This window comes from Gallinula chloropus, assembly GCF_964237585.1.
Source record: "Gallinula chloropus genome assembly, chromosome: 35".
Lineage (NCBI taxonomy): Eukaryota > Metazoa > Chordata > Aves > Gruiformes > Rallidae > Gallinula > Gallinula chloropus.
The window spans coordinates 927751-952695 of record NC_140120.1 but is presented as its reverse complement, the minus strand read 5'-3'; the positions used below and the strand labels follow the sequence as shown (position 1 = coordinate 952695).

The following is a 24945-nucleotide window of genomic DNA, read 5'->3' as shown; positions in this document are numbered from 1 at the left end:
ACTGGCAGCCCCATTAACATTAGGGCTCAAGGCTTTCCTTTCCAAGTGTCTGTTCTCAAAGTACTTGACATCATTTTTGGACCCTATCAGAGTCCAACTTCAGATGTGCTAAACACAGAGTAATGGCACGCAAAGAAAAGTTGTGCAAGATGAAAGACGATCCTGGCCTGAATCCTCATGAGTGAGTGGAGAAGAAGACCCAGTAACCTTGTGGCTCATGACTATCCATGCCAAGGGAGCAGTCCTAAAAGTGCCTGATGTCATTTTCCAGTTCTACCAGAATCCACCTTCAAAAATGCTCAACATCCAGCAATAGCTCCCAAGCAAAAGCTGTGAGGGATGGAAGACGTTCCTGGCCTGAAACCTCCCCAGAAAAAGGTGTCAGCCCCAGTAACCTTGGAGATCAGGGCATTCCCAGACAAGGAATGGTACTAACAGGCTCTACCAGAATCCACATTCAAAACTTTAAAGGTTCAGGAAGAGGAACAAAACAGAAGGTGGGAGGGCTGAAAGATGTTTGTGGGCTGATACCTCCCCAAGTACTTCACAATGAGCACTGTTAAGCTTAGAGCTCAGGGCATTCCCAGCCACAGGAATGGTCCTAAAAATGCCTGATGTCATTTTCAAGCTCTACCATAATCGACCTTTGAAGAAGCTGAACGTCCCAGGTTCTTTGACACTTATTGCTGTCATTTTGTTTAATGCAGCACAGCTTTGAAGAGCCATCTGCAAGGAGATGTGAACTGTTAAGAAAATGGAGCTTCACATCAAACAGACCTTGAAAAACTCTGGGATTTCATGAACAGGCACATCAAGATTTCCAGCCATGAGAGATCTTCTCCTCCTGATCTTATGGAATAGATGGGGTGGAATTAATATTAATGTTGGTGTTCACTATAGTTCTGTGGTTTGGATTTGTAAAGCAAAAGAGTCTAAACATGTTTGTACCTTGCTGAGCAGGGCTTGCACAGCATCAAGGCCTTTTTTCTAATTCTGCTACAGAAATGAGTCAACTGGGAGTGCACAAGTACCTGGCATGGACAGATTTCTCTGACAACAAACATCAGTTAAACATGATCCAGTTTAATACCCATGAAATCTCTCTCCTCAGCTGCTACTACGGCCAAGCAGCGTGTGAAGGGGGTCAGCTTTCAGAGGAGATTCTCTCCCAGAACAGTTTCAATCAGATCCATAGAAAGGTCACTTATCAACACACTGACCTCCTGACACAACAGTTCATTAGACTGCTGAAATATGGGACATTTTATAACTCTCTGAAGCACAAAGCAGGAACTGGAGACTGAGCAGCATCTGAATTACCAAAGAGCAAGTGGAGGTGGAATTCGGTGAGGATACGTCCATCTAGTCTGCTGAAAAGTTGTCCTTAGGCATGGCCACATCATCAGGAGAGGTGGAAACACCTGAATGATCAGGGCGATGAAAGAGACAAACTAGTGGTAAGACAGGTAGAGGGGAAGGTGAGTATTTCTTCTGCTGCCCTGGGTACCAATCCTGGCAATTCCCATTCTGTCCTGGTGGGAAAGCATTGACATTCCAGACAAGTAGACAAATGATTCAGGAGATGAAGAGGTGCTTGTGAATTTTTTTAAATTAAAAAAAAAAAAAGCAAAGAAGGAAAAATTGTGTTCCTTTGGAGGCAGACATGCTGCAAAGTGTGCATACATTGTCATTTTGTAGAGTCTGGAGCAGAGAAGACCTAGAGATTCTGCGTTAGGAATAGGATGAATGTGCACCATGTAATTATAACATAGACAATCTAAAGGGACAAAAATATTTGAAAAAAAATAAAACCTGCTAAATAGAGTCTGGTCCTAAGGTGAGTTCCGTGGTCAGTGATATGCAGAAGAAGATGAGCACTTCATTGCTGCATAGAAACCACCAGCATCCTTGAGCTTCTGGTTCCTCATGCTGTAGATGAGGGGATTCACTGCTAGTGGAAAGATGGGACGTTTTCCAACTCTCTGAAACTCAGAGTAGAAATCAGAGAGCTGAGCGGCACCTCAATGATTAAGAGAGCAAAAGGAAGTGGAAACCAGTGATCACAGTGAAGTGCACACGTCCAGCCAGTCTGCAGGTACAGGGGAAGGTGAGTAGTTCTTCTGCAAACATGGGAACACTTCAGGGAAATTCCCTTTCTGTCACAGTGACATTGACATTTCAGATGAGATGCAGAACATCTGCAGGCAGACATGATGCAAAGAGAGCACAGCTCAGCATTACATGGTGTCTGGGTCACACAAGACCAGGATATTTTGCATTAGGGTGGAACATGGGATGAACAGGGACCATGTTATTATGGTCTAAATAAGCGAGAAAAAAACAAAAACCTGAACAACATACTAAATGCACACTGGTCATAATGTGAAGCACATGGCTACCCATATGCAGAACAAGATGAGCAGCTGATTGCTGCTTAGAAACATCCAGGCATCAGTTTCCAAACAGCATGCTGTATCTCCTGGTTCCTCATGCTGTAGATGAGGGGGTTCTCTGCTGGTGGAAACACTGAGCAAAGAAATGACACTACTACATCTACAAATATGAAGGAGATGGAGGGGGGCTTCAGGTAGGCAAACCCTGCAGTGCTGATAAAGAGGGAGACCACAGCCAGGTGAGGGATGCAGGTGGAAAAGGCTTTGTGCTGTCCCTGCTGCGAGGGGATCCTCAGCACAGCCCTGAAGATCTGCACATAGGACACCACAATGAACACAAAACACCCAAAACCCATTGGCATTGCCATGGCAGAGGGGCAGTGAAAATGTATTGGCCATTTGCAGCAAAGAATTGAGAAAAATCTCAGTGCTGAGGTGTCTTCTGCCTGGAGCTCCTCTCTGGGGCACAAGGGTCCCTAGGAGAGTGGTGCCGTTGTGGGAGGCAGCCTGCAGCCCAGCAGGAGCCCCTGGGAAGTCCTCAGTCCTACAGATGAGGGTACTGATGTGAGGGTCAGCTCAGTGCCAGCCCCACAAACTGATGTGGTCAGAGCCACAGGTAAGGGTTGGACTCAGGCAGCAGGGAGAGGAGGGAAACCAGGAAGAAATGCTCCAACCAAGGCTAGAAGGAGAGGGACAGACAGACAGGCACTCAGGGGTTTCTCCTTACAGGGGGTTGGGCTGCAAAGGAGAAGACTCAGCCTGAAACCCTGGAGCTCTGGGTACAGATTTTTGCTGGGTGGCAGAAACCAGGGGCCAGCTGTGGGTCAGAATTGTGGGGGATGCCTTGAGCTGTCCCTGCAGCTGCTTCTCTTTGCTCACAGACCTCATCCCACCTGTCCTGTGCTCAGCTCTGCTCTGCAGACCCCTCCAGGCATCAGGTCACTGCACTGGGAACCTCTGTGTGTGCAGGGCTCAGGCACAGCTCCAACATCTGAATGATGGAAAGCCCACACACCTTCCCATCTCCCAGCTTTATGAGATCCCTCCAGGAACCACATCTTGACTACTGTGTCCAGTTTAGGGACCCTCATACAAGAAGGAGGTTTAGATGCTGGATTATGTCCAGAGAAGGACAAAGAATCTGAAGAAGGGTTTGGAGCACAAGTCCTGTGAGGTGTGGCTGAGGGAAGTGGGGCGTTTTAGTCTATGAAATGGAGGCTGAGGGGAGACCTTATCGCTCTCTACAGCTACCTTTAAGGGGGTGTCAAGAGAAGTGGGGTTTGGTCTCTTGTCTCAGGTAACAATTTATAGGATTAGAGGATTTCAGGTTGCACCAGGGGAGAGTTAGGTCAGATATCAGGAAGAATTTCTTTACTGGAAAGTTAGTCAGGTATTGGAACAGGCTGCCCAGGGAAGTGGTGGAGTCACCATCCCTGGAGTTATTTAAAAGGTGTTTAGATGTTGTGCCTTAGGATATGGTCTAGAGGTAAACTAGGCAGGGTTTGCTGTGGTTAGATGGATGATTTTAAAGGCCAATCTAAATGATTCTATGATTCTAGGCTGGACTTCCAGAGAAATTCCCGTTTTCTCATGGAGAGAAAGCATTGCCACCTCAGACACGCAGTCGAGTGATTCAGGTGATGCAAATGTGATTGCAAATTTTTTTATAAATGCCAGGAGAAAATAAAAGAAAGAAAAAATTGTGCACCTTTCCAGGCAGACATGATGAAAGAGAGCACAGCTCATCATTAGTGTCTGCGCCACACAAGACCAGGAGATACTTAATAGGAATAAGATAAACCTGACCCATATTATTATAGCTTAGACAAACAAGAAAGAAAAATAACCCCAAGAGCTAAAAAACCTATTAAACACATACTGGTGCTAATAAGAGTTCCATGGTCAGCGGTATGCAGAAGAAGATGAGCAGTTTATTGCTGCTTAGAAACATCCAGTCATCAGTTTCCACATGGCATCCTTGAGCTCCTGGTTCCTCATGCTGTAGATGAGGGGGTTCACTGCTGGTGGAAACACTGAGTAAAGAAATGAAAATACCATGTCCAAAAATAGGGAGGAGATGGAGGGGGGCTTCAGGTTGGCAAACACGCCAGTGCTTAGAAACAGGGAGACCACAGCCAGGTGAGGGAGGCAGGTGGAAAAGGCTTTGTGCCGTCCCTGCTGCGAGGGGATCCTCAGCACAGCCCTGAAGATCTGCACATAGGACACCACAATGAACACAAAACAGCCAAAAAATAAGCAGACACTGACCACAATGAGTCCAATTTCCCTGAGGTAGGCATCTGAGCAGGAGAGCTTGAGGATCTGGGGGATTTCACAGAAGAACTGGTCAATGGCATTGCCATGGCACAGGGGGACTGAAAATGTATTGGCTGTGTGCAGCACAGCATGGAGAAACCCACTGGCCCAGGCAGCTGCTGTCATGTGGACACAAGCTCTGCTGCCCAGGAGGGTCCCGTAGTGCAGGGGGTGGCAGATGGCAACGTAGCGGTCATAGGCCATGACAGTGAGGAGAAAATACTCTGTGGAGAGCAAGACTTCAAAGAAGAAGAGTTGAGCCAGACATCCTGTGTAGGAAATGGCCCTGGTGTCCCAGAAGGAATTGGCCATGGATTTGGGAACAGTGGTGGAGATGCAGCCAAGGTCAGTAAGAGAGAGGTTGAGGAGGAAGAAGTACATGGGGGTGTGGAGGTGGTGGTCACAGGCTATGGTGATGAAGATGAGGCCATTGCCCAGGAGAGCAGCCAGGTAGATGCCCAGGAAGAGCCAGAAGTGCAGGAGCTGCAGCTCCCGTGTGTGTGCAAAGGGCAGGAGGAGGAACTGGCTGATGGAGCTGCTGTTGGACATGTTTTTGCTGGCATATGGACCTTTCCAAGGAGGAAAAGGCAGTGAGAAGTTAGGGAACTCTGAGGAAAAACTGTATTTTGGAAGATTTCGTCAGGTCCCTTTTGGGAGGTCTGTTTTGTGCTGTCTTGAGCGTGCCACTGCTGGGAGGAGGGTCAGCTGTGGCTCTCAAGAACTCAGTCCTGCCTGGCAGCAGTCAGTAAATAGAAGGATGTTGTGATCTCAGACTAAATCCCCTTTGGATAGGAATGAGCTTTTCAGCACTGACACTCCAGTTTCAGCTGAGGGCAGAGCAGAGCTTTGGAGCTTTGGTTTTTCTCCTCACTGCAACTGAGGAGTGTTTCTCCTGTCAGAACTCCCTGACATTGCTGCTGCAGTGCAAGTGAAACCTTCCCCTGATTTCAGAGTGTGGGGAGCTGCTCTGTCTATCAGCCCTGGTCTCAGCTGCCCTTTGCTGGACACTCTGAGATCATCCCCTGGCGTTCCCCGTAGAAGATACTGGACCCCACTGAGAGTGGAGGAATCCAGTCCTCAGTCCTACAGATGGGGGTCCTGAAGTGAGGGTCAGCTCAGTGCCAGCCCCACCAACTGACATGCCCAGAACCACAGCTAACGGGGGGACAAAGGCAGCAAGGACAGGATGGGAAAGAGGGAGAAATTCTCCTGCCAAGCCAGGAAGGACAGGGATGGACAGACAGGCACCCAGGGATTTGTCCTCAACATTGGTTGGGCTGCCAAGGAGAAGACTCAGTCTGACACCCTGGACTGCTGGGTGCAGCATCTGTGCTGGGTGGCAGAAACTAGGGGGTCTCTGCACTGCTGGGGATGTCAGGGAGGTACCAACTGCCAGGGCATTTCTGGGAACAGCTCCTTGTCCCTCCCTGAAGCTGCTTCTCTTTGCCCATGCCACCTCCTGCTCCGTGCACACAGACCTCATCCAACCTGCCCTGTGCTCAGCTTTGCTCTGCAGACCCCTCCTGGCATCAGGGCACTGCCCCAGGGAAGTTCTGTGTGTGTAGGGCTCAGGAGGTGCTCTGACAAGTCCTAATTACCAATGAGTTTGCACTGCCCTCAAAGTTATAATGAAAAGCTCAGCTCTCACCACCCATTCTATAAAAAAAGAAAATTCAAAGCAAAGTCACTTTCCCTGGAGTGGAAAATGCATCCTTGGTGTTCTTGAAAAGTCCCTGGAAGTTAACGTGGATCTGCTGGAGCTGGGAGGAATTTGGGGGTGTGCAGCACCCTTTGTTACAGCAGAAGGACCCTACGCTGTCCTTCCATGGGTCACACATGGCACCCACAGTGAGGAAAAGATGCAAGCCCACCAGGCAGGCTGAGATCTGACCATGGCAGCAGCAGAGTCCCTGCCACAGCACACAGACCCCCAGGGAACATGGACCCTTGTCTCAAAGACAGCCCCGTGCAAACCTGCTTGCAAGGACAGCCCTGATCACCCCTGGGTGCACACGCTGCTTCACACCTCTGCAGCCATGCCCAGGAGAAGACAGCTGTCCTGCCCTGTCCCTCTGATGGGTCAGAAGGGCATCCCTTCCAGGCAGCACTTTCTGGTCCCATAGAGAACCTGTCCTCCTGACAGACCCCACACACTGCCCCATGTCCCAGCTTTAGGAGATCCCTCCAGGAACAGAACCTGCATTGCCCTGCACCCACACACATACCAGGCAGAGTGCTGTGGAGATTTCTCCTCCAGTGAGCTCTCAGCATCCATCAGCTCTCTCAGCCTCACAGGTCTCCCCTCGGTGCCTCCAGGCAGTGTCCCCAGCCCTGTGTGCTTGGCAGAGGAGCTGCTCCTGGCCAGAGCTGTCTCTCTGCAGCACTACAATATTTCTTCAGCTCCTTCTATCCATCCCAGGAGCCCAGCCCAGCTCCCAGCAGAGGAGCAGGTGAAGACATCATACACTCTGTCCTCTCTGGGCTCCTCCCTGGAGCTCCAGGGAGCCTACTTGGAAAGAAACTGAAGTTCTCACTGACTTTCCCTCCCTTGTCTGGGGAGAAATCCTTGTGTCCAGCAGAGACCTTTCTCCTGATGAAACCAGAGCTGGGCAGGACAATCAACTTTCCTTGTCTCTGCATGAGACAGGACCCCCAGGCAGGGACAGGCAGGGGTCTCTGTCCCCCTGCAGAGGTTAAGGAGCATGGCTGCCTGGGAGCTGCTGGTCCCCGTGCCCATGGGAATTACTGAGGGTGGAGGCCAGGAGAGAGTTGCTCAGACACCAACCCCTGTTGTCACCCGAAGGGCCAGAGGTGGTCCAAGAGACATGAGTGGGTTCAAGGTCCAATAGAGCAATGCTGCCTGGGATGAGCAGCATTTTTGAGCCTGGTGTGGAATTCCTTTGGCCAAATGAAAAGACACCAGATGGTCACAGTTAAGACCATTCATACCCAGAGGCACCACATGTCCAGCAGCACCTCGATCAGCCAGTTCCTCCTCCTGCCCTTTGCAGACACAGGGGAGCTGCAGCTCCTGCACTTCTGCCTCTTCCTGGGCATCTTCCTGGCTGCTCCTCTGGGCAACAGTTTAATGATCATTGTTATAGTCTCTCAAACATTTCCTCCTACCTCAGCAGCCAGTCCCTGGCTGGTAGGGTTTGTGGAAGGATGTGGGCAGGTCGTAGGGCAGTTATCACCTCCTACAGCCTGTGACTTTACAGCTGCACAGGCAAACAACCCTGGCAAACTGACACGCCACCTGATCGATGGGTGCCTTGACTGCATCATCCCGATCTCATCCCCATCCCAATCCTATCCCATCTGTCCTGGATCTTGCCAGGGCAGAATTAACCTCCCCAGGCAGGCAGCACAGGTGAGCTGACTTAGCCCAGGCTGTTTGCCACACCACTTGACATCACTCCCCCAGAAAAGGGGCTTGTTGGGGAGGGGCACTCCTGGTGCCTCCCGGGCAGTCAAAGTGCATCCGAGTCATCGGGTTGGTCATCACGTTGTGCAGTTACTGGGTCATAACTGGGTATAAGTGAAATTCACTGTGGGCTGTTCTCCTTTCACGGTGATTTGGTCAGTAAACTGTCCTTAGGCCAGCCCAAGGAGGCTCTGTCTGTTTCTCCTGTGGGAGTGAGTGAGCGGCATGTGCTGCTCAGCCACTGGTTGGAGCTGAACCACCACAGCCCTTTTTGGAGCCCAAGTTCAGGCCTGAAGGCTTGTGATAACGGTAGAGGATGAGTTGAGGGGTGCTTTCTCCTCCCCTTTTCTCTTTAGGCTTTTTACAGCATCTGTTGAGAATGTTGACTATCCCTGGGATGTTCAGACCAGCATATGTGTCTTGCTCTCTCTCCTGAATGTCTGTCTGGACCTCTGTGTTACCAACAACTGTTCCAAGAATATTGCCAAGAGGTCTTCCCTGGGCTGAAGGGTCAGGGGTGGCATGGGGTGTGGGAGGGCATTAAAAATACCTAGACAAGAAAAATGTGGAGCAAGTGGGTCACACTCATCACACAGTGGGCTGGAATAGGAAACCCCAATCACCCAGGAACCCTGGAAGTGATCACAGACTGGCCTGAAGGCAAAGATTGTGGAATATCACCAGAGGAACAGGTGACATGTGCTGAAGAGGCCTCACTGTACAGTGAACTGCCAGAAAATGAGAAAAAATATGCCCTGTGCAGCGATGTGTCCTGTGGCATTGCTGGTAAACATCAGAGGTGGAAGGCTGCTGTATGGAGTCCCACACTTCAAGTTGCAGAAGCTGCCTATGGAGAAGGCAGGTCCAGCCAGTTTGCAGAGGTGAAAGCCATCCAGCTGGCTTTAGCCATTGCCAAAGGAGAAAACAGGCCAAATATTACATATTTCTCTATACTATTTCCTGGATGGTGGTCCATGGCAGATGGTCTAAATAACAAATGATGTTATGAACCTTCCCAGTACTCTGAAAATGTAAGATCTGGGCAAGATGTAGATGGTGTGGAAACAGGGGTGGATAATGTCCTGGTTCTATCTAGGCCAGAGCTCACCTCCCCAAGCAGCCAGCACAGCTGAGCTGAGTTCACCTGGGCTGTTTTCCACACCACCTGACATCACTTCCCCATCCAAGGGGCTGCTTGGGGAGGGGTGGTCATGGCATGGTGCAGCACTCTGTTATTGTTGGGTTTGTAAGGTACTCTCTGTGCTATCACTGGGTGTGAGTGCAATTGGGGCTGTTATTGTTCCTCTTTTATGGTGCTTTTCTCTCTAAACTGTCTTTATCCCAACCCACAGAGGCTCTGTCTGTTTCTCCTCCGGGAGTGAGCGAGCAGCATGTGGTGCTCAGCCATTGCTTGGGGCTGAACCACCACAGTTTCCAAGCCACAAGCAGTGAGCTTCTCTAAGAGAAAGTTCTGGAAAACTGTGTCCAAGGCCTTGCTAAAGTCAAGGTAGACAACATGCAGAGCCCTTCCCTTGTCCAAGAAGCAGGTCACCCTGTCATAGAGGGAGATCCAGTGGGTCAAACAGGACCTGCCCTTATGAACCCAAGCTGACTGGGCCTGATCACTTGGGGGTTCCTCATGAAATGGATAATGCTGCTCAGGATGATCTGCTCCCTCAGCTTCTCTGGGACTGAAGTCAAACCATCAGGCCTGTAATTTCCCTGATCATCCTTCTGTCCCTTCTTATATAGGGGGTTACATTGACTGATCCAGTCAACCAGGAGTGATGGGAAGTGGCTTGGTGAACCCCCCTTGCCAGCTCTTTCAGCACCCTTGGCTGCATCCCATTCAGCACCACAGATCTCTGCACATCTCTGTGGTGCAGCAGGACCATCTCCTCCTGTATTGGGGTGGGTTCATTCTGCTCCCTGTCCCTGTCTCCCAGCTCAGGGAATTGGATTCTCTCTGTACAACTGCTCCTATTCCTAAAGACAGTGGCAAAGATTTCATTAAGCACCTCAGCCTTGGCCTCATCTTTCAACAATGTTTCCTCCTGAATCTGATAGGGGATGGAGGGTCTCCCAGATCCCTAAGTACCTCATCTACCTATTTTTTAAACACATCCATGGAAGGTGACTCAACCCCCTCACTGGACAGCCTGTTCCAGGCCCTGACAACTCCTTCAGTAAAAAAATCTTCCTAACATCTGATCTGACCCTTCCCTTGTGCAGCTTGAGGGCATTTCCCCTTGTCCCATCTCCTATCACCTGGCTGAAGAGACCATCGCCCACCTCTCTGCACCCTCCTTTGAGGTCAGTGTAGGTGGGGAGAAGGTCTCCCCTAAGCCTCCTCTTCTCCAGGCTGAACACCCCCAGCTCCCTCAGTCGTTCCTCACAGGATTTGCCCTCCAGCCCCTTCCCCAGCCTCATTACCCTTCTCTGGACTCACTCCAGGACCTCAATGTCCTTCTTATGGTGAGGAGCCCAGAACTGGACTCAGCACTCAAGGTGCAGTCTCACCAATGTCGAGCACAGGGGCACAATCCCCTCCCCAGTCCTCCTGGCCACCCTGTTTTTGATACAAGCCAAGATGCCCTTGTCCTTCCTGGCCTCCTGGGTGTGGCAGAATGGCTTGAGAAGCAAGGCCATGAGCCTGTGGAGCAGCTGTCCAAGCAGTCACCTGTGTAGCTCAGCCAGACCAGGCCCCACGCCGTGTTGGTGAGAACAGAAGGGTCAACAATCGGTCAGGGTGTTCTTGTGTCTCGTGCAGCAAGGCCACAAGATGTGGGAGCAGGAGGTGTGATAAGGATTCAGTGCTCCTGGGACTGAGAAAGAGACATGATTCCCAGGCTGACAGATGGGTGGGGTATGTAAATGTAACCTTTAGCTAAGAGCCAATTAGAATATGACAAGTACAACACCTGGTAGGAACAGTATCAAAGGAAGGGTGTGCTTGCCATGAAGGTGAAGTTGCTTTATCAATCACACTGATTGGCAGCATCTTCCCTCTCGTCGTGGCACCCATCCTTGGTAACAGTCTGGTAATAGTCTCTTCCCTTGAGGGAATTTTGGTGAAAATGTGAGAATTAGGTAATTTGGGGGGGAAAAAGAAGATTTTGGGGAAAATGTGAGGATTTTTGTGGAGATATGAGGATTTGGGGGAATTCCTGGTTCCTTGGACATGGAGAACATCCTTGAGTGAGCAGAGGTGAAGCTGGATGAGTTCTGGCTTGGATTCCGGGAAGACTTTGGGTGAAATTCCAATGGTTTTGGAGTTTGTGCTTGAACGAGACCTGGATCTTTGTGCCAGGATGCCAGGGAGATGCCAGGAGGTGGGGACATGGCAATGGGGTGGTAACCACCATCAGCACCACCACCACCATCTCTGGCACAGTAGTCGGTGGCTGTGTCATCGTCATTGACTGTTGCTGCGTATCGGGCGTCCCAACCATCTCCAGCCCCTTCCCAGGGAATCCTTATGCCCTGGGATCTTTGATGGTTGGATCAAGAGTTGACCCAGGTGACCCATCCCTTGGCCATTGGCCTCTGGCTTTGACCGTTTCCCTCCAACTTCAACCCCTTTCACCCCAACCCTCAACTGGTCACCCCAACCCTTTACTCCCTCAGTGTCAGGGCATTCTCTCTTTCTCTCCCCCTCAAGGATGCTTTGGGTTTCTTGACAGTGTTACTCTGAGTGGGACTCCACATCAGTGGCTTTGACAGCAGAGAGGCAGAAGGAGCCCCAGTGAGAAGAGAAATTGGGCTCCCCATTCTGGTTCCCCCATGTCCAGGCAGCCCTGCAGCAGCCCTACTGCTGCCATCAGCTGAGCACATCAGCAGAGGGGGTGCTGCTCTGTGAGGGTGGGTTTAGAAAGGGCACAAATGCCAGACTGGGGCAGGGGTAAGGGAGGAGGGGGGAAACATGAGGAAAGATCCCAGACACACCAGGGTCAGTGAGGAAGGAGGGGGAGGAGGAGTTCCCTGCCACAGAGTTAAGAAGGAGAAAAATACCCCTTCCTACCCCAAAGGCTTTAATAGGAACAAGTGGGGAGGCACAGAGGAACCACAGGAGAATAAACAGAGAGCAAACCCCGGGCTGTTTCTGCTGCCCCTGGGAGAAGGGAGATGGTTCCCTGGTGCTCAGGGCTCTCCCAGCTGCACAGACCTCTCCTCCCTCCTGGCTGCACCCAGCTGCATGGCCGGGACAGGCTGTGCTGGCCCAGGGCTCAGGGGCTGCTGTGCACTGAGCTCTGGTGTCACAGCCTTGGTGTCCTCAGGGGGATGTGCCAGAGACACCTCTTCAGCATCGTCATAGCCTGTGCTGTCCTGGGGAGGGGACCAGGCATCTCCCTCAGCTCCAGGGGCCTCAGCACGTCTCTGGGGGTGCAGGTGTGTCCCTGCAAGCAGCAAGGCAGCCCACTGAGTGATCGTCCCACGAGGTGCCCGTCCTGAGCTGTACATCACCTTCCTCCCTTCTCCTCACCAGTGGAGGAATATTTACCTCCCTCTCCCACCAAGGGTCCCCCCCAAGGAAAACACCCAGGGCAGGTTGGTCTATTGCCAGACTGTGGGCTCTCAATATGGCAGCAACTCATCTGGCACCCCAGGAACCCCCAGCACTGTCCTTCCCTCTCACCTCCAGGTGCATCCCTGGGACCAGCTCCATCCTCTGGTGCCCTGGGCATTTCCCAGTCTCCTTGCCCAGACACAGGATCCTCCCCAGGCTCAGAAACCTCCCTGGCATCGTCATAGCCATCTGCTGGGTCATCTCTGGGCAGGACAGGCATGTCTGAAAGGAGAGGGGAGATGCTGACAGTGAGAAGACACGTTCTGCAGAGCAGAGGAAGGGAGGATGGGCAGGGACATGGGCCTCAGACACTGGATTTGGCAGCACCAGAGGATTCCCCTGCCCACATCCCCCCCTGCTGCTCACAGTAACACTGGTGTCCATCACAAGTGTGCAGGGAGGAGAGATCCACCCCTTCCTGCCTCCCATTACCTGGTGCTGATCCTGGACCATCCTCCTCCTCAATGTCCTCATAGTGGGTCTGCATCTTGGTCAGGGACCCCTCTGAGTAGGAGCCTGGAGAGAGTGATGGAAGTTTTATGGGCTGAGTTCTGCTGACCCAGCTGGTGCTCAGTGCTGCTGGGGACAGGGGACCCACCGAGCCAGGGCTGCATTGGATGAGGGGTCAGGAGTTCCCTTGCTCTCCTGGGAAAACCCCAACTCACAGGGGCTCCCAGAGCTGCCCCAGGACAGCCCCTTCCCTCACCCCTCAGCTGACAATGGGATGTAGGGACACACAGAGAGGGGCTGTGGACTGGCTGGGACAGGATGAGCTGGTGAGGATGAAGCTCTTCTCCAACAACAAGACCTGGCTGCTCTCCCCACAGAACCCACAGCCCCAGTGCTGCAGGGACCTTGGGCAAGGGGGTGAAGGGGGTCAGTCTTAGGTGGGGGCCAGGGGAAAGAGCCTTGCAGATACGGCCCCCATGAGGGACCCACACCCACCTGACATGCTGAACCTTGGCTGCTTCTCCAATGCTGGGCTGTACCCGATCTCCTCGTACAGGGCCTCAGGGAAGGGCTCCCAGGCTCGCTCAGAGGCTGCAGACAGAGGCAGGGCTGGCTCAGGGATGTGGCTCAGGGATGGGCAGAGTAGGGATGGATCCTGATCTGCTCCCCCTGCCCTGTTCCCCTGGCTCAGCCCAGGGCTGTCCCCACAGCACAGCCCCACTGTGCTGTTCAGTCACTGCTGCCACTTCCTCAGGAAGGGCAATGTCCCCTTGGAGATGGTCAGGGGCAGCAACACCCTCACACCATCCCTCAGAAACAGCCCTTGTGCCCCTCTGGACCCTGGATCCTGTTCCTGGTGCTGAGCTTGGAGCAGCTGCTGCCTTTCTTCTCCCCTGGAGCTGTCCACTCTCTGCCCAGTGGATCCATTACACAGCCCCTGCTCTGCTGGCGGGAGGTAAGGGTTGGGTGGAGGAACAGCCAGGGGTCCTGATGCTGAAAGGATGGGAGGTGCTGCCCAATGATTCTCCCAGCATCTTGCATCCCCAGAGCCCCCTCCCCATCTCCCCAGAGCAGTACTAGTGGCACAACCTCATCTATCCCCCTTTTACCCCATCTCCCCAGCCCAAAGCCCCCTCCCCATCTCCCCAGAGCACTAAGGTAGCACATCCTCATCTATCCTCCTTTTATCCCATCTCACACCCCCAGAGCTCCCTCTCAATCCTCCCAGAGCACTGCCAGTGTCAGATCCTCATCTATCCCCCCTTTATCCCATCTCCCCAGCCCAGCTGTTCCATTTCTCTCCTGGCCCATCCCTGACTCCCCCCATGTCTGGACTCTCTCTCCCCCTTCCTGCTGGTTGCCCGTGGTCAGGCAGTCAATGGGGTGACACATGGGACTGTGGGCAGCACACACTCCTGTCCCCACAGATCTGCCTGTACCACTCACTGACACCCCACAGCCCCCCTGGCCTTGCCAACACACATCTTCACCTGGGAGCATGGAGAACAAACCCACCTCTGCGCCCAGCCCTGGCGCTCCACGCTTGCCCAGCCAGGAGGGCCAGGAGCAAGCAGAGAAGGGCTCCCAGGATGATGCAGATGATGACAAGCAAGGACTCTCTCCTGCTGCTGGTCGGGCGGTCCCGGGTGGCATCTGCACAGGCAGGAAGCCAGAAATAGCAGCCCCAGGGCTGGGAGAGGTGGGGGGCTGTGACACCACAGTCCTGACCCCGTGACACCGGGGTAAGGGACCCCAGGGGGGAGTGATGGGGAAGGTCCCACCCTTCTGGGAACTGACAGCCCACCTCGGTAAGTCCTTCCCTGGCAAGGAGCCCCTTCCCCCTGGCTGTGGGTCACAGCCCGGCCCTGGGAAGAGCCGGCGCTGACACACAGGGCAGGTTACCTGCTCGGGGGGTTGGTGCTGCGGTCCTGGGTGCAGCTGCAGAGGAGGAGAAGGAGAGCTGTGGGTTAACTGGGATACTGTGGGTAATGGGAATACTGAGAGGCTGGTTACTGGGGATACTGTTGGGGTGGTTACTGGCAATACTGGTGGGGCTGCCATGTGGCTGCCATGGGGCTCTCCCAACCAGCATGAACCCCCCAAATCCCATTATAATCCCCCCAAAATTAGTATGAATCCTCCAAACCAGTAGAGAACTACCCAAACCCCGTATAGACGCCCTAAAAACAGTAAAATCCCCCAAACATGTATGAAACCCAAGAAACCAGTATAGAACTTCCAAGACCATTATAAAACCTTACAAACCAGTATGAATTCCCCTAAACCGGTATGGACCACCAAAACAAGTATAGACTCTCCCAAACCAGTACAGAAACCCCTCAAACCAGTATGAATCCCCAATAAAACCAGTACAGAATCCCCTCAAACTAGTATAGATCCCCCTGAAAACCAGAATGTACACCCCAGAACAGTATGAGCAACCCAAAACCAGTATAGCACCCCTCAAACCAGTATAGAACCCTGAAAAACGGCTGGAGAGGTGGAGGAGGAGAGCTGTGCTGAGAGACTGGGTGTGCAGGTCCAGGGGAGCCTCCTCTCAGACACCCCGGGGGTGTGTGCACGTGTGCAGACATCCCTGGCACATCCCACCCACACTGGCCCTCCTGTGGGGCTGCTCCTTCAGGGGTGGCCAGGCAGGAGCCCAGGGCCCTGCTCGGGGCCACGGGCAGGACAGTGCAGCCCCCGGGAGATGCTCACCCGAGCAGTTGACGGCAGCGTCCTCCTTATGCCGGCAGGCGCCGCTGTCCCCGGGCCGGGCCCAGCAGTGCTGCAGAGACGGCTCTGTGCCCCGGCACTCCACCTGCTCCAGCCAGATGGGGCCCGTCCCCTTCCCAAACGCCGCCTCGCCCAGGGCAGACACTGCGGGGCCACAGCCCAGCTGCCGGCACGCCACCGCCGCGTCCAGCATGTCCCAGGAGTCGTCGCACACCGTCCCCCAGGAGCCGCGGTGCCAGACCTCCACTCTGCCCGAGCACCCGCTCTCGCCTCCCACCGCACGGATCTTCTCCCTGTCTGGAGAAGGCAGAGACCCCTCAGGGCTCCAGGGCAGCAGGCAGAGCCCTGCCAGGGGAGAGAGGCCTGCAGAGGAGCAGCTACCTGTGCAGCTCGTGGAGTTTGGGCACGGGGGATCCAGTGCTGGGGCTGTTCTTGTCTCTCTGTCTGTAGAAGGAAATGCTGTGGTGAGGGGCTGCAGCAGGGGGGTCGTGTGGGACAGAGCGGGGCTGAGATCTGCCTGTGCATCCCTGAGTCACCTTGCTCAAGGGAGCAGCTGAACCCCGGTCACTCAGGGGACACACCCGGCAATGTGGGGGACCCTGACTGCTCAGCCCCCAAGGGAGCCTGGTTCAAAGAGGGCAGGATGGGGGACACTGTTTGGAGCCCTCATGGGTCTCTGTTGAGACCTCTCCTGCAGACACCTCTGCCTCCCCCAGGCTCTGCTGGCAGCCTGGCTGCCCGCTGCTGCTGAATGTGGGGGTCTGAGAGCTGAAGGCTCCTTTGTGCCACCACCAGCAGCAGAAGGGTCTGGCATGGAAAGGAAAAGCCCCTGTGGGCTCTGTCTGTGTCTGACAGTGCCCAGAAGGGAGCAGGAGCTGGGGATGCCGGTGCCCAGGTGGCTCAGAGTTACCCTGGCAGGTGATGTGGGTCTCATCACGCAGGTCGGTGCAGGACTGTGGGTGCCAGGGAGCGGAGGGACACTGCCAGAAGGAGGTGTCACTCCTCCCACACTCCACACGATCCACCCAGGCACGGCCACGCATCCTTCCATAAGTCGGGAATGGGTCCAAGGATACTGCATCCCCGCAGCCCAGCTCCTTGCACGCCAGAGACACCGTTTGGAGAGTCATTGAGTTGGAGCAAACGCTGCCCCAGGTCCCGTTATAGAAAACCTGCAGGCGCCCGGAGCAGCTGCCGTTCTTCTCCAGCCTCAGGGCCACAAACTCTGGGAGGAGAGACACCAAAGAGAAGAGGATGGTGCAGGGCTGTAGGATCAGGGGTGCCCCTGACGCCCCCAGACAAGGAAAATGCATGGGCAGACAGTCGCCCTGGCAGCCCCTGACAGACAGACAACCCTCTCCTCCCTTGTCTCCCCAGAGACGCCATGTGGGACATAGAGGACCTGTGTGTGGGTGTCCCCACCATGGGCTTGGGCAGGGGCTCAGCAGCAGCCAGGGACAGCCTCGGCCATTGCCGGCTCTCCCCTTGTCCCGAGCTCCCCTGTCCCTGGGCTCCCAGCTCAGCTCCCAGCACAGACCTGAGCAGACGACTCCGGCGTCCTCTTTGTGCCCGCAGTCGGGCTGCCCCCAGGGCCGTGCCGGGCAGTCCCAGAGAGCAGCTTCGGCCCCCGAGCAGCTCACGCTGCCCAGCCAGACCTGCCCGGCGCCTTCCCCGAAGGCAGCAGAGCCAACGGCCTCCACCGCCCCTCCGCAGCCCAGCTGCTGGCAGACGACGGCGGCGTCGGGCAGGTCCCAGCCGTCATCGCAGACACTCCCCCAGCTGCCCCGGTAGTAGATCTCCACTCTGCCTGCACAGCGCCCGGGCCCGTTCACCAGCCGCACCCGACGGCTCCCTGCAGCAGGAAGAAGCCCAGCTGCTGTCAGGGGATGGTGCCCACCCAGCCCAGAGCCCGGGGGTCCCTGCAGTGCCACTCACCCCGGCAAACGACCCCCACGTCCTCGGCAATCCCAGCTGCCAGCGCGCTCTCGGGCAGGGAGGTGTTGCAGAGGGTCAGGTGGGACTCATGCCCTGCGCACCGCACCCCTCGCAGCCCCACAGGACCCGTCCCTCTCTCAGGCTTTGGGGGGTTGTAGGCTCTCTCTGCCTCTCCACACCGCAGCTGCCGGCACACCACGCTGGCCTCCTGCACGTCCCACTGGTCATCCAGGACTCGGCCCCAGGTCCCGCGCTGGAAGATCTCCACTCGCCCGTCACACCGGCTGCCTCCACCCACCAGCCGCAGGGCCCTGGAGCTGTCTGAGCCTGGGGAGAGCAGCCATGGCCCAGCCTCAGCAGCACCAGAGAGCCCAGAGACCTGCAGTGCCTCCCTCTCCAGGCTCTGGAAGCCTGAGGGAGCCCTTGAGACCTATTGCCTGCCCAAGCACTCTGCATTGAGCTTTGGGGGCAGCTTTTCTCATGGTTGGTTTCCCAGGGACTGAGCCCTGCTGGGCAAGAGACTCTCTTTGCTCTTGGTGGGGCACAGACACCCAACATGTCCCTGCTGAGGCAGATGGGGCAGCTCCTGCAGGAGGGAGCAGCAGATGGTGGGATGGCCTGGGGATGGGCAGCGCCAGGAGAAGCATTGCTCATCCTCTGCCCTGGCACTGCTGATACATGGGACTCCCCACACATCTCTGCCCCTCTGCACCCCTGGGGATCAGGGACTGGGAGCTGGTTTGACTCCAAGGCTGCTGGTGGCTCAAGAGACTGACCCCTGCCCCAGGAGGGCAGAGATGTGAGAGCCTCAGTGTCAGCTCTCCCACCTCAGGGCATTCAGTTGGAACAGATCAAGCTCTCCAGATCACTCCAGGGGAAGGGAGGGTTTCTCCAAGGAGAAGCTCACCCTGCGGCTGCCTTGGGATCCCTTGCTTTGAGTGGCCATGTCACACCCCAGGGGACAATGGGGGTAAGAGGCTGTTTTCCCAGCACTCACCTGAGCAAATGACAGCAGCGTCCCTGTCATGGGAGCATGGGGAGGCTCCCAGGGCAGTCACTGGGCACTGTCCCAGCTGGGCTTCAGTCCCCTCACAGTGGAATGACTCTCTCCAGGTGGGGCCGGTGCCTCTCCCAAAACGCCCTCCTCCAGGAAGGGCCTCAGCAAACCCGCAGCCGAGGTGGCGACAGAGAACTTGGGCATCCAAGAGGTCCCAGTGGGAGTCACAGAGGGTGCCCCAGGTCCCCAGCACCTGGACCTCCACCCGCCCATCACAAGCCGTGCTGCCATTCACCAGCCTGAACCCTGTGTACTCTGGGGACAGAGGAAGAGGAGAAAAGGTGTTGGTGCTCTTCACATATGGCAGCTGTAGGACTGGCCAGATGGACAGCCCTCCCTTCTCCTCCTTCTGCATTCTCTTAGGGCTGCAGAAAACCACATCACCCCTCCTGCCTTCAAACCCAGTTGTGTGTCCTGTCCCCATCCTGCTCCCTCCCACCAGCTCATCCTCAGCATTCAACACCCCACCCTGAGTCCTTTCTTGTGCAGATGACACTGGCATCGTTGGCGTGGGTGCAAGGAGGGTCCCTGGAGGACCCTGTGGGGCAGAAGGCCAGAAAGGATTCATTCCCCAAGCACTGCAGCTCTCTGTCCCAGATGGAACCAACACCTTCTCCAAAATGAGCTGCCCCAGGGATGGACAGGGCTACCCCACACTGCAGCTCTTCACAGACCACGTCAGCAGCTTTGGGACCAAAGTCTGAGTCACAGACAGTTTTCCACTGGTTCTCATCATGGATCTCCACTCGTCCTGAGCAGGGGCTGCCCCCTCCAACCAGCCGCACAAACCCTGGAGCAAGCAAAGACCCCTGTGAGTTCCCAGAGCCCTCTGGCAACGTCCTGAGCATGTCTCACCCCATCTCTCAGCTGGCTACAGGCCAAGAGTCTCAACCATCCCAGCAGCTCCCAGTGGGTGCTGATGGCACAAACACACCAGAGCCCCTCCCTGCTCTCCAGAAATCAGTACAGCACTGGGGGCTGGCTGTTCTCCCACAGCCACAGCCACAGGCACCACTCAGATAAACTGCTGCTCTTCTGGAGACCCTGGGGTGCTGGGCACCAGCCCCAGGCCCTGAAGCACCCAGAGATCTCTGGCCCGAGGTGATGGGCCCAGGTGCTATTGGATTCTGCAGCCTTCTCTGCCTACCTCTCGTGGAGTGACCCTGTAAGAGACAGGAGGTAGCCAAGGGTCACCCTGCTCTTCATCCTAATCCCTTTGATCCTCCCCTCTGAGTAGCTCCTCTGCTTTGGGACACTCCTATTTGCCAGGGAACACAACTCAAAAGGCCCTGGCCACCTTTGTTCCTTCCCTGGAGCTGTGCGTGTCATCTGAGCTGCGACAAGGTCCTCATGGCTTCCAGACAGGTTTTCCTGAACACATCTATCTCCCTACACCAGGCAGCCATGGAGCATGGGCTGAGCCACATGAGGGGTCAGGCAATGGCAGGTTCCCACTGGGCTTTCCTCAGAGACCATAGAAACCATCAATGACAGTCTCAACTCAGCAGTGACCAGCCACACCAGGCCCTTTTCCAGTACCCCCTTGCTGCCCTGAGGGTACACTCAGCTCCCTTCCCCATCGTGGCCACAAAGGTGGTGACCAGCTGGCCCCTTACCTGAACATGTCACTCCAGCATCCCAGTTGTGATAACAGTTCTCTTCACCTGAGCCATCGTTTGTGCAGTCAGACAGGGCAGACTCGGTGCCATCACACCTAACACGGTACATCCAAATGGGGCCAGATCCTGGCCCAAAGTGTGCAAAGTCATGAGCTGCAACAGCATCCCCACAGCCCAGCTGCTTGCAAACCACTGCAGCATCGTTCATGTCCCAGCCGATATCACACACTGTCCCCCACTGTCCCTGTTGTTTCACCTCCACTCTTCCAGCACAGCGTCCACCACCATTTTCCAGCCTCACCTCTGCAGCCCCTGCAAACACAACCATGGGAACCTTCAGGAGAGCACTGAACACTAGAGCACAGGTCTGGAGGTTCCTCCTTCCCAGGAACCAGTGTGCATGATGTACCCTCCCATGCTGTCCTCAGAGCAGTGTCAGGCTCACATTTGTCCCCAAGGCTTTCACCATACTGGAGGTGCTCAGCTTTAACCCCATTGGGTTATTCACAACCCCACAACCAGCAGCACCTCCTCCAAACACAGCCACCACCTTCCCCTTCCCACCCATATACTGTGCCCGGATCTTCATAGGGCACAATCTCCCCACAAGACCAGACCACCCCTGCAACAGCCCTGTGCCCCCAGACCCACAGGGAAAGGCACAAGGTCAGTTGACTTGAGCACTGTCTGCCCCTCATCTCAGTGGCACCTCCAAAGACACCCCATTCCCAGAGATACCTCGATGTTCCCACTAGAGCCCGCTGACCCTCTCTGTGGGACAAGGATGCTGCACTTACCCCTGCACAGATGAACCCAGAGCAGCAGCCACAGCAGCTGAGGGGACAGGAGTCCCTCCATCCCCAGCCTCAGCCTCCTGCACTGCTGGAACAGCCCTGCAGCAGCACACTCCCTGTCACAGCTCCTGGGGACCCACAGAGACGACAGTGATGAAAGGGTAATATATCTCTCAGATGCAGACCCAGCTGCATGAGGAGCCAATCAAAGCAGCAGCCCCTTTTTAGTCGTTATCGGGAGGTATCTCCCCTCCGACACAGCCCAGCCCTCCAATGAACTCCTCCAGCTCCGTTCATGACCATATATGAGGGACACAGAGGTCCCGCTGCGCATGTCACGGTCACTGGGGCAGGGGATGGTCATGGGACAAGCTGGGTGTGGAGGAGAAATGGGTCTGTCCCCGCTCGGTCCCTGCTGGGGGCACTGGGAGCAACGAGCATCTCCTCTGCTGGGCTCATCCAAGAACCCAAGGCCAAGAACGTCCAGGCACCGCCAAGCCGTGGGAGCCACGGAGCTGGGACTGCTGCGGGTCTGTGTCAGGCTGGAAGGGAAACAGCCCCTGCTCCTGCTCCAGCCCCGCTGTGCTGGGAGCAGTAGCTGGGACAAGCCCTTGGCCAGGGGCAGAGCTCCAGCCCAGGAGTGCTGGCTGGCCCCTTCCTCCCCGCAGAGCCCCACGGCGGGTCCCTGGCAGGAGCCCGGGCTGGGCCATGTCCCTGCCCTGGCAGCAGACACGCAGCCCAGGGGCTCAGCCATGTCCCTGGCTCTCAGCGTGTCACCCAGGGGCCGTTATTCCCCCCGGGCAGAGCGGGAGCTGGAGCCTGCAGGTGCACAAACCACAGCCCACGTGACCTCGCAGCGCTCGCCCTGCTCCCCCCGGGCAGCAGCCTGTGGTTTCCTGCTGGCACCGTGCCCAGGCACATCCCTGCAGTGCCCTGAGACAGCCCCAGCCCCACTGCTCCAGCCAGGGCTGCAGCTCCTGAGCCCTGGGATGCCCCTCTGATGCACAGGGCTGCTCTGCACCCAGCCCATGGCCACGGGCTGCCCTCGGCCATGTGACCTCACACCCTCCTGCTGCCACCGCTCTCTGCGCCTCAGTTCAAGGGATGGTGACCTCAGTCTCGAGTCCCTGTGTCCCACGGGGGTGGGTGCTGTGTGCAGACTTCTGGGGATGATGGTTCTTCCTAAAAGCCATATTTGGGTGAGGCCCAACTCTGCTTTTGATGACATCAGAAGGGCGCCCACAAGCCATGTGCCTTCTCTTGGCATCACAGTGACTCCAGCACCACTGAAATCACAATGTCACACACAAGCCATGTGCACACTCCTGGCCCATCCACCCCTCAGGCAAAGGTGATGTCACAGCATCTACCACTGACATGTCCCCATTGATTCAATGAAATACAATAATGCTGAGTGAATTGTTGTAGATTCAGCTTAAGAGACAATTAATATAACTTTAATATAAGAAGAATTTGCATGTTTTAAGAATAGAAAGAATTTGAGTGTTTTGAGAGTAGATTTGGTTTGGATTTCAGTAGGATATGGCTGTACCTGTGGTTTAGAAACTATGGAGAAAACTGCTAAGAGAGAAGAAGACATCCAGCCTTCATCCCTGAAGACCACCAGAAGACCCCCTGAGTGTCCCTGAGCATGCTCTGTCTGGGAGGAGTTAATGGAAATGGCTTCCTGGGAGTAATTTGCATCCCCCTGCCTTGCCTTAGAAATGTACTGACTGTGTATATGGATCCAAGTGCCACAGCAGCTGGAATAGATTTAACTGCTTTCCACATGCTGATCCTTCTTTTATAACGAATTAGAACCAGTCCCAACAAAGTGCAGGAGAGAGAGCAGAGGGGATTTGTCAGCACCGCTCAGGAACGACCTCCAGAGCTCTGTGTGGCTCCCAGCTGTGGGCAGGGTGTCCTACGTGATCCCTGAGGGGCAGGATGGACCGAGACAAATGCTGTTTCCAGCGACGTTCTTGCTCCTGGGAATGAACCAGATGCTCCTGGACCCCCCAGCTCAGGCAGTTCAGTTGGAATAAACTCTGGAACTGAAATGGGTGTTGGGTGCCTTTTCCCCTCCGTGTTTTCAAATGAAAACAGGAAAGTGTCACAGTGTGGAGACTCCCTCCTAAAGGGAACAGAGGGCCCAATCTGCCGGGCTGAGCCTCATCCCAGGGAGGACTGTAGTCCTCCTGGAGCTCAGATCAGGGCTGTTACTGAGAAACTCCCCAGCCTGGAGCAATCACCAGACTATTACCCGCTGCTCATCTTGCAGGCAGGGGGGAAGGAAGCTGCATCCTGTAGCCTGAAGGGATTGAAAAGAGACTTCAAGGCCTTGGGATGGTTGGTGGAAGACTCTGGGGTGCAAGTTATTTTCTCTTCCCTCCTTCATGTTCTGGGAGAATACATGGGATGTAATAGAATGATCATGTCTGTAAATACATGTCTCAGAGACTGGAGCTACAGGCAGGGTTCTGGCTTCTTTGGTGATGGCTGATTTATGACATACCAGGCCTGACAGGGGTGTGTGGGAAGAGCTTATCATCCAGGGGGAACAGGGTTCTAGGCTTGCTCCCTGAAACACCTGTACAGCGATGCACACAGGATGGGGAATAAACAGGAGGAGCTGGAAATCTGTGTGTGCTCAAGGGGTGATGTTCTAGTTGCAATTACAGAGACTTGGTGGGACAACTCACATGACTGGAGTGTGGCCACGGATGGCTAAGTCCTTTTAGGAAAGGCAGGCCAAAAAGGAAAGGAGGTGAGAGTTGCTCTTCCTGTGAAAGAGCAACAGGGGTGTCTTGAGTTCTGTCCAGGGGCAGCTAAGGAACGAGTTGAGAGTTTGTAGGTGAGAATTAAAGGACAGGCAAGCATAAGTGATACCGTTGTGGGTGTGTATTACAGGCTGCCTGATCAAGAGAGCCTTCCCCTCACCCATTTACCCGCTAAATGGACGCGGGGAAGGCTGTGGATGTGTCTGCCTGGACTTCAGGAAAGCCTTTGACAGGGTTTCTCACAGCATTCTGAAGGAGAAACTGGCTGCCACTGGCCTGGACAGGGGGACCCTCAGCTGGGTTCAAAACTGGCTGGATGGACGGGCCCAAAGGGTGGTGGTGAATGGAACCAAATCCAGCTGGAGGCCGGTCACGAGTGGCACCCCCAGGGCTCAGTCCTGGGTCCAGTTCTGTTCAACATCTTTATCCATGACCTGGATGAAGGGATTGAAGCTCCCTCAGTCAGTTTGCAGATGACACTGAGCTGGGAGGAAGTGTTGATCTGCCTGAGGGTAGGGAGGCTCTTCAGAGGGGTCTGGACAGGCTGGACCGATGGACTGAGAACAATGGGATGAAGTTTAACATGGCCAAGTGCAGAGTGCTGCACATGGGACAGAACAACCCCATGTAGTGCTACAGGCTGGGGGAGACTGGCTGGAGAGCTGTCAGGAAGAGAGGGACCTGGGGGTGTTTGGTAACTGTCAACTGAACATGGTCAGAAAGGCCAAGGGCATCTTGACTTGTATCAAAAATAGTGTGGCCAGTAGGTCTGGGGAGGGGATTGTGCCCCTGTGCTTGGCATTGGTGAGGCTGCACCTTGAGTGCTGAGTCCAGTTCTGGGCTCCTCACCATAAGAAGGACATTGGGGTCCTGG

General features: G+C 55.0%; 3 protein-coding genes across 3 annotated transcripts in view; 1 reads left to right on the top strand and 2 right to left on the bottom strand.

Annotated features, from left to right (window-relative positions):
* LOC311203103 (scavenger receptor cysteine-rich type 1 protein M130-like) overlaps positions 1 to 24945 on the top strand; it is a gene marked incomplete at both ends in the record, with an annotated part of 255816 nt that overhangs the window by 61329 nt on the left and 169542 nt on the right. The window lies entirely within an intron of this gene.
* LOC311203053 (olfactory receptor 14A16-like) lies at positions 4335 to 5258 on the bottom strand (the record flags this gene model as incomplete). The annotated part of the gene is made up of 1 exon (XM_084277689.1): positions 4335 to 5258. The coding sequence occupies one exon, from the start codon at positions 5256 to 5258 to the stop codon at positions 4335 to 4337; it is 924 nt and encodes a 307-aa protein (XP_084133815.1).
* Positions 11112 to 20551, bottom strand: LOC311203052 (scavenger receptor cysteine-rich type 1 protein M130-like; the record flags this gene model as incomplete). Its single annotated transcript, XM_084277688.1, has 14 exons — positions 11112 to 11189; positions 12867 to 12922; positions 13133 to 13216; positions 13646 to 13741; positions 15869 to 16183; positions 16268 to 16330; positions 16797 to 17111; positions 17424 to 17738; positions 17822 to 18142; positions 18819 to 19133; positions 19347 to 19416; positions 19529 to 19668; positions 20026 to 20041; positions 20543 to 20551. The coding sequence occupies 14 exons, from the start codon at positions 20549 to 20551 to the stop codon at positions 11112 to 11114; spliced, it is 2193 nt and encodes a 730-aa protein (XP_084133814.1).